Source organism: Branchiostoma floridae, chromosome 15 (assembly GCF_000003815.2).
Source record: "Branchiostoma floridae strain S238N-H82 chromosome 15, Bfl_VNyyK, whole genome shotgun sequence".
Lineage (NCBI taxonomy): Eukaryota > Metazoa > Chordata > Leptocardii > Amphioxiformes > Branchiostomatidae > Branchiostoma > Branchiostoma floridae.
The window spans coordinates 19,411,475-19,420,955 of NC_049993.1; the positions used below are offsets into that span (position 1 = coordinate 19,411,475).

The following is a 9,481-nucleotide window of genomic DNA, read 5'->3' on the forward strand; positions in this document are numbered from 1 at the left end:
AGGTAAACACACCTATCCCTGGTGCTGAACACCATCCACACACAAGCCAGCACACCTGTTCCTGAACACCGTCCACACACAGGTAAACACACCTATCCCTGGTGCTGAACACCATCCACACACAAGTAAGCACACCTGTCCCTGAACACCGTCCACACACAGGTAAACACACCTGTCCCTGGTGCTGAACACCATCCACACACAAGTAAACACCAGGGTTGGTTCGACAACCTTTAATATGATATTCTTTAAAACTTGATATAACTCCACATTTTCATTTTTGTTTCTTTTTCATCTTATGTACGACTGTATCAATGACCTAAAGTCAACTTATAAGTAGCAAAGACAGCATCAATATACAAGCATAGCTGAAATCTAGACCTTTGCAAACGATGATCTCTCTTGGTGCGAAAAAAAACGTGTCTACAGCACTCGGGTCAGATAGTTGAAGAAGACAGACAGACTCGGTCGAAACAATTCCGGTGAGTCAAATGTCTAGAGTTGAAGACTTTAGATTATTTTTCTCATTATGAAACTATTCTGGTTGTTTCTATACTATTCAAGTTGCAACAGAATAAAGCTTTATTTCTGTATTATACTCAGCCTATAGCTCTTCCGACCGCGTTCCTCAGACCTTGCCTGTATTTTCACCTACATTTTCACCTCCCTTGACACGATTCACTTTAATTATCGTATTTTGTATCTCCTATACACTCAAACGGGCCTGTATGACTCCCGGCTCCTGTAGCTTTGGAGAGTCGAAACCTAGTTCGCATTGAGCGAGTTTCTTTTTTTCTGTACACGTGGCAATATACTAGTTATTTGCCTTTCCCTCGCGGACTAGCTTGGTAACCATCTCCACCGGCCGGTGTAGGGGTGTTTTCCCGGCCCCAGTGATACTCGACATAGGCCTTTTTCTGACAGCCTATCTGATCTCTATTTTATCTTTCCAGCCGACCTTGCCTTTATTACTGCTGTCCCGTAGTGAACTAACTGAAACCAACACCGTACAAAATCCCAGGCGTGCGCTGATAAACTGGGCGGGCGTGCAACACTCCCTGCACCGAAGAGACACCGAGGAGCTCCCGATGAGATGGTCACTGGGCTACTCGCGGACCGGCCCGTCTATAGCTCCTCCGACTCGGGTAAGCCCACCAGGTCGGCAGGGATCTGCAGCTGGGACCGCTCCTGGAGGATCGCCTTCACCACGTTCGGGTCGGGCCGCCACACGTCCGCCTCCGTGTCGATGTGTCTCACGGCGAACATCCCGCGGGACGCCGCCTCCGCCTCCGTCATCTCACGGTACGTCTCCGAGCCCTCCACCGCGAACCACCTGGAACAGAGAGGACGCACGATGATTGGAGGAGGGGGCAGTGTTACAGATAAGAGGAACGCTGATTGGAGGAGGGGGATAGTGTACAGAAAGGACGCACGCTGATTGGAGGAGGGGGGTAGTGTAACAGAAAGGACGCACGCTGATTGGAGGAGGGGGATAGTGTAACAGAAAGGACGAACGCTGATTGGAGGAGGGAGATAGTGTAACAGAAAGGACGCACGCTGATTGGAGGGGGGATAGTGTAACAGAAAGGACGCACGCTGATTGGAGGAGGGGGATAGTGTAACAGAAAGGACGCACGATGATTGGAGGAGGGAGATAGTGTAACAGAAAGGACGAACGCTGATTGGAGGAGGGGGATAGTGTAACAGAAAGGACGCACGCTGATTGGAGGGGGGATAGTGTAACAGAAAGGACGTACGCTGATTGGAGGGGAGAGAGTGTAACAGAAAGGACGCACGCTGATTGGAGGGGGGGATAGTGTAACAGAAAGGACGCACGCTGATTGGAGGAGGGGGATAGTGTAACAGATAGGATGTACGCTGATTGGAGGGGAGATAGTGTAACAGAAAGGACGCACGCTGATTGGAGGGGGGATAGTGTAACAGAAAGGACGCACGCTGATTGGAGGAGGGGATAGTGTTACAGAAATGACACAGGCTGATTGGAGGGGGGGATAGTGTAACAGAAAGGACGCACGCTGATTGGAGGAGGGGGATAGTGTAACAGAAATGACACAGGCTGATTGGAGGAGGGGGATAGTGTAACAGAAAGGACGCACGCTGATTGGAGGAGGGGGATAGTGATCTATGCCTTCATAAACCCGTCACTGTTTGAAGTATATTGTGGTAACAAACAGACAAAAGTTACACACCCCTTCGCCGTGCGGTTGAAGTCCTTGTAGTTCGGCAGCTCCCCCCGCTCATCCGGGCTCACTTTCTCCAGGTGGAAGCCCGAGCCGTACGCCCCGTCCCCGACGCCACCGCCATCTCCCGCGAACGCCCCGCCATCACCGGCGCCTCCTCTCCCACCGCCGGCGGCGCTCCCTCGCTTCTCATCCGCCGCGCCCATCACGGCCTGCACGGCGCCGACCTGAACAAAAAACAAACCGTGCCATAAATCTATATACATAGCTATGGAACACACTGCCACCACATCGCTGGCCAGTCTTTCAAACTTCAATAGACAATCCATCATTTGTAAATGAGACTTATAACTTTATGAGACTTTGTTTGAAAATCCATTAGTGACGTGCCCTCGGGCACGCCACCTGGGCTTCATGACAAACAGTGACGTACATAAAAAACATCAAATATTAACATACATTTAATTAAACAGACAAACAAACAAACAAACCGTCTCCGGCTGGTCGCCCATCATCCCCTTCTCCAGGTAGGTGGCGAACGGCGCGCCGCGCTTCCTCAGGTGAGTGAAGGCGGGTTCGACGTCCCCGGACGTCTGCATGGCGGCGCTCCACGGCGTCATCGGAGCCTTCGGGATCACCTGGGAGAGATTCAAAACACGAAACACATTTCATTTCAGCAGAACAACACTTCCTGGCACCACTAGAGAAATAGTCAATTTACTTCTATCATGTTCTTACTTCTAATCTGTCTACCTGGCCAATATATACAATGCTATGCAAAAGAGAAATCGCGCCATAACAATGTGAAACGCATCATGAAATTATATCATGTATTGAGTAATGATGTTAGATCAGTGCAAGTCATGTAGATAGTATGTAGTTGTTGACATCGACAATACGTGTTATTTGTCATACACTGTACCAAATACAAACTTTGACGTTGTCTGACTTTGTCCTTGTCTTTCAATTCACAACCCTTGCTTTATTTCCACAGACGTTTCAGTGACCGTCTGTCACCTTCCTCAAGGCAATGCTGACTGGTTCACATTGTACTGCAGCGATAGGTGTCGCTGCTTACAGATGCGGTCCCAGTGCACAGAATATCACTGTATTTGTATCACACATCTGTTCGCAGTGACACCTACAGCTGCAGTGCAATTTGAACCATTTCTACGGTCCGCTTTTTGTATGTTGGAAATTACAATTCAATCCAGAATGACATTTACCAACGAAGACAAATTTTCACGTTAAAATTTTTGTCCTGAAGACGTTTTCATGACTGAGATAGAATGTGAGAAAGAAATCACCTTCCCGCCTGGCTTCTTCTGCGGCATGGCTGGGGTAGGCTCTGCTGTCGGCTCGGGCTCCTCCTTGAACTGTTTGCCGTAGTACGGCAGGACCTCCGTCGGAGGGACGTAGATGAGCGACAGCCAGGGTTTGAAGCTGCGGATGTCCTCCTTGGAAAGGGAAATTAAAAAGTGAAAGTGATATCGATCCAGTTCAGCTCAGTTTTACAGATTTACTTTTTACAGGTTCATTGCATCGCTGAAATCCTCTCAGCTCTTTCCAACAAACACGGTGATAATTCCAGTATCGTACATGTGCGGTGAAAAAAACAGCCGGAATCGAACTCACGACTTCTAGATACAGAAACCGGACCACTATTAAACCACTTAGCACGATACCAGACCCTACGCCCGATCTCCAAATTACATCTACTTCCTTCTATACATCTATCGTGCAGGGTCTAACCAAGGGAGCCTGTTGTAGAATTTCCTGGGGGCATGTTGGCTCTTGAGCCGATGAGTTGGCCTGTGTAGCCCCTGGGAACAGTCTGACATCCGGGCTGGTAATTATTTGCAAATAAAAAAATAAAAACATTATAACCACTGGACTATTGACCTACCTTTGAGAACTGCACGACGCGCTTCTGTCGCCTCTTGTACAGCTCGGCGCCCTTCCCGCCCTCCGCCGTCTTGCCGTACGTCCGGTCGTGCATGGTGGACTTGCGAGCCACTGTTGTGGAGAATAAAAGATTGCAGAAAAATTGGTACCGTGTTAAGCAGTTCGTGCATTCGATCGGTCGCGATTTTTGCGATAATACGCGCCCGGTTTAACGTCTTGCCGTACGTCCTGTCGCCAAAGAGACGGGTGGGTCACTAGAAAAAATTATCAAGAAACTGGTGTCGTGTGATGCATTTCATGTCTTTGAGACGCAGGCAGTTGAATCAATGCAAGATGACATTGTGGACTGGTATTGTATCGAGTACCACTTTTGTAGAAATAAAAGATACACAACAGTGGCAACACGGACCTATCCCCAGCTTCCTCCTGTTGAGCTCGTGCCCCGACCTAGCGGCGGAGTCTCCGGCCAGCGCGTCGGTCCCACCTGGCATCCCGCCTCCGCCGGGCTGCGCCTGGGGAACGGTGAAGTACGGTACGGTAAATGGGTCGCTCAGGGAGCATAGGGTGCATAGGGAGGCGCCAATCTTAGTTTCAATAGCCCTTTGGCCACACAACGTTGTGCAATCACTATAGCAGGGAGGTACTTAGTAGTCTACTGATACGTGATAGTGATGTGTGTGTTCAACTGTCTTACTCAAAGGTATACGTAGCGGATGTGGCAAGGAGTCAAAGACTAGTGTAGTCGACGCTACCTGAACGGTCTGACCGTTTTTACAATCATCTCCAGTTGCTTGATCATGACTAACTGCTATTTGAAGCGCTTTGTATTTGTACAGGTTAAGTGACATTGTATTTACCCGTTCCTGCATGTCCACCGGCCTGTCCTCCTCCGTCGGCGTGACGTACTCTCCCCCCAGCGGGCCGCCCAGCTCCTTCTGCCCGCCCAGCCCGAGCATCCTGTCGTAGTCCGCCCGGTTCATGGGCGGGCCGGACGGCGGCGGGGCCCCGGCGGCAGCAAGCGCCGCCTCCGCCGCCCGCCTCGCTGCCTCCTCCTCGGCGGCCAGCCGGGCATCGCGCTCCATCTTCCGCCGGTTGAGCTCGTCCCAGTCGATGTCTATGACCGGCAGCATGTCCCCGTCGGTGGGGATCCCCCATACAGAGGCGTCGTAAACCCCTTCATAGCCTTCCGGGGCCTTCCACTGCGAGCCGAGCTCGGAGTCGTACTGCACGTCTCCCGGCTGCCACACGTTCCGCTGGAAACCGTAGTCCTTACTCCGGATGTACATGGACGCCGCCGCCGACGAGCTCGTACCGGACTGCGCCTGCAGCGCCGGCGGGGCCTCCTCCTCTGTAGGCCCGAAGCCCGGCTGCCAGACGTGCCGCCGGTACTGCACCTTCTGGTACTTGAAGTCCGGCTTGCCAAGGATGGCTTCCACGGGCATCACCTGGGCCGTCATGGTGACCGGGCGGATTGTCGCGGGCCTACGGCGTGATGTGGGGGTCTGGCCGGGTGGGTTCTCACGGACCTACGGCGTGCTGTTGGGGTCTGGCCGGGCTGCTAGCTACGGACGTAAGGTCGGGTGTAGGGGTCCGACGGCGGTCCGTCAACTACTACGGCCTGGTAACGAAAAAAGGGGCATAGTTTTAGTCCTTGTATGTATGAATGAATAAAGGAGATAAAAGAACAAGCAACAAGCAATAAAGCAAGCAAGCAACCGATCAAAAAAGTATAAATCATCTAACCGACTAACGTTTGAGGTCTGTCTTTAAACCTCCTTGCACTAACCGACGATGGACTAACAGACTAACCGACAGACTAATTGACGAATACACCCTACTCAAGTACAAAGCAAGCAACACACAGAACGACAGATAGATAAACGAACAGACAGACGGAAGAATGTCCGACCGATCGACGAACCGACCGATCGACGAACCGACCGATCGACGAACAGACCGACAGACGAACCGACCGGTCGACGAACAGACCGACCGATCGACGAAAAGACTGGCAATTTCCAGTATGAACAAGTAAACATGTTAACATATCACTGCATAAGAACGAGGACTGACATAAAGGACACTAGATTTTGGACAGATAGGGTTATATACAAGTTAAGCACATTTTCTAACATCTACTAAACCCACAACCGATTTGGCTGTAATGCCCCCCCCCCCCCCCCCCACACACACACATACTAGTAATAAAAGTGAGTTTCAAGTAGATGTGTGGTGCAACCCGTTCGAAACATCTTTTTTTACAACAGTTGGTGCCTCTTTCAAGCAGTCCGCGTTTCCAGCTCACCGCCTCCCCTTGCTTGTAGTGTTAAACTGGTTTATTCAAAACAACAAGACTTTCAACATGCCTCCAGACAGCCAGCTGGATGGCTGAATTACGAGTCGCAATTGTTAACAAAGAGTCGCTAAATTGTTATTCTTGCAAATTGCCGCCGTTGTAAGCAACATATCAAAGCATTGATAGTGTAATAAAAATAATGATAATAAAATATTAACACTATAATTTTTGATTGAAATATGATTTTCCAAAATGGCACTACATTATGCATTATCCACGTTGCCTTGTGTGCATTGACCTGGTTTTGATAATGTTAAAATTCTAAGGATTCGGTTTATGAATGATTTAAGATGTACGCAGACATCAAATTGCACAAGATTATACATCAGTAATCTGCAATAAGTAGAAACGAAGACGACTAGAAATAGCGGCAAAAATGACGCAAAAACGCATAAAACACCGAGCCACACCTCACATCTGCTCGGAGATGAGATGACTAGTATAACTATTACAACATACTAACACGGAGAGCGTGCATGCCGGGCGCGTTTTGGGAGAACAGAAAAATGTCACAAGTACAGAGAACTGTGTTCTCCCGCGGGACAACACAGCCTCACAAACAACTCTAACTGACAAGAAGATACACTATCAGGGCACGGAGATGGCAATAGTCGTCACAACAATGAAATAAGGTTGAAACTTGTGCATATTTACCGAGGAATAGTAGTTCAGGTCATATAGAAGAGGACATCCCGGCCGAGTGCTGGGTTAGGGCGGTATTTGGCGAGAAGGGTTCTATTTGGGACGGGCGAAATCTGATCGCGGCAAAACTGTAAATGTCGCTGATGTCATGAAGTCATTCTAAAACAGACGGACTAGAGCGAGGGGATCTAGTGGGTTTCTTTTCTCTTCCAAACCCTTATGATCGAGAAAAATTCCTTTAAGGACAGCCATTACAACAACGTATCCTATGCTTCCTTCACAACCACTGGCGCAGAACATCTAATTTGATAGACGTCTTTACCTATAATTTCAAATCAGACTTGTCAAAGCTATCCAGTCGTTATGGGTATCATTGTGACAATTTCTTTGTAGAAATAAGACAGACAGAACACAATAGATGAATTTTATTATACACCAATCTGTTTGGATGGTACTATTGAAGTATTTGTCAAGTTGAGAATATTGAAATTACCACTTTTGCGGGACAACATCATTAAAGAGGAAATATAATATTTATATGGACCTAACACCAGTACAGTCTATCTCTAAGCTTTCCAGCACTTATTTCTACGGGTTCTCATAAACACCACAAAATAATTCTACTGTATTTAAGATTAACCATATATCCTCCTCGCACAAGCCGATTTCCCGCTTATCCCACCATCTTACAACTCCTGCTGCCTTTCCGTACGTGACGTCGTCGACTGATGCTCCAACTACAGACAAAACTCACACTCACAAGAGAAACCAAAAACAAACAACAGAAACAGCTGAATTACGGCACTTGTTCTCATTCGTACAGCAGACATCGCAACAGTAAAATTGCAACATTAAAAACACTCACGGTTCTGAAGGTCTTTCCGGGAAAACGGCCACCTGATATGTGTAGCCGCTCGTCCGACGCTATTTTTGGCGGGAAACATTCCAGGACAGCCCGCGCATTCTTCCTGGCACGGACGGCACGATAGTCTCGAAATCAGGCTCCTAGCCGTCTCTTATACCGAAGTTTTCGCTGAGTTTGCTGGTTTCCAGGTGCAGTATTTTTCTCATCTTTTGCTGAGTCCGATGATGGAAGACCAAAAGCTAAGAAAACACGGCAACACCATACCAACGGAAGTTTTAGGCAAGCTGGGAAAAACTTCACCGGTGTCTGCTTGGAGACTTCTAACCTCATGACTTCTGCACCAACCACCATACCGAGCTTTCAGCTGGGGCGCTCAATATTGTAGTACTTGTCTGTGCAAGCCTATGAGTCCTTGGTCTCTGTAGCCTGATCTAGCCTGTCTTAAAATGCTCAAACTTAGTTGACTGAATTTTCAAACTGGCCTGAAACAGTTACTTGCTATTTGCCTGTTTTGGACCAAAATGTGCATAAAGTCGCTGTTTCCAGAGGGAGGGCTAGAATGCCTTCCCCATCGGCGGCAATAGAATATCATTATGTAAAGCATCAGTTTCAGGACCTCCATTTTCAGCAAAATGATGGCTTGATCTGCGTAACAGCGACATCTAACGCATCTTTTCAGAACTGCAAGACAGGCCCATTTCTGTAGAATTTATATCTTTACCTTGAATCTTTACCTTGAACCACAGCCAGTCGATACCCTTGCGGGTAATAAGGCTGTCCTAGTTGTGGCGGTGGTAGCATCAGTAAGAGAAGTGGTACTCATGTCTGTCTGGGTGCAGTCCCCATTCCTGCCCCAGTCTTGTCTTGAACTCTTTCACTGACTTGCTATTCACTGTGCTCTGTGAGAGTTAGCATTTCTATAGCTACAAAGTATAGAATCTTATGATAGACGTAAACTAAATTGAATTAAATGATAGGAAATTGCAATAAAAATTCAATCAACGTCAAATCGCATGTATTGACAGTTCAAATACACTCCCAGCTGCCTTTCATGTAGGACTATATATTAAACAATATTGTCTTGTTCCATTGTGAGTGCCTTTTCTAAGGGCACAAGATTGGTAAGATGACATGGGACTCGAACCTAGGACCTCTGGTTTCTTGGCCAAATGCTCTAACCATTACACCAATACAATGCCATGGATTGGAAGCTTGCTATGTACATACTATAAGCACCTTCATTGAATCATAATTATTGCAACTGCATTAAAAATAAACGTTTTCTACAGTCTTCACTTAACTTTGTGCTGATTCAAGTTCATGGCTAAAATTGACTGGCTAAACACATAATCTCAAAATTAGAAACAAGAACACGATGCCTTTGAAAATATAATCCCTGTAGTCTGCTTCCACAGATATCAATGGTGCTTTGATGTGTGAAAAGTAGACCGTTATTTTTTTTGGTTCAGTCTATTTTTAACTGCACAGTTTAGTACTAAAACCACCAGTACT

The 9,481-nt window shown here is 47.7% G+C and overlaps 1 protein-coding gene across 2 annotated transcripts; it reads right to left on the reverse strand.

Moving 5' to 3' along the window:
* Window positions 1-218: 218 nt before the first annotated feature.
* On the reverse strand, window positions 219-8,084 carry LOC118431275. Of its 2 annotated transcripts, none has more exons than XM_035842390.1 (8): window positions 7,970-8,084; window positions 4,964-5,724; window positions 4,516-4,618; window positions 4,108-4,217; window positions 3,509-3,658; window positions 2,693-2,839; window positions 2,211-2,428; window positions 219-1,333 (listed from the first exon to the last, which is right to left on the reverse strand). In XM_035842390.1, the coding sequence occupies exons 2-8, from the start codon at window positions 5,561-5,563 to the stop codon at window positions 1,126-1,128; spliced, it is 1,536 nt and encodes a 511-aa protein (XP_035698283.1). In that variant the 5' UTR covers window positions 5,564-5,724; window positions 7,970-8,084; the 3' UTR covers window positions 219-1,125. The 2 variants fall into 2 exon arrangements, with proteins under 2 accessions (XP_035698283.1, XP_035698282.1); XM_035842389.1 differs by lacking the exon at window positions 7,970-8,084 and adding an exon at window positions 7,117-7,235.
* Between the last annotated feature and the right edge of the window lie 1,397 nt (window positions 8,085-9,481).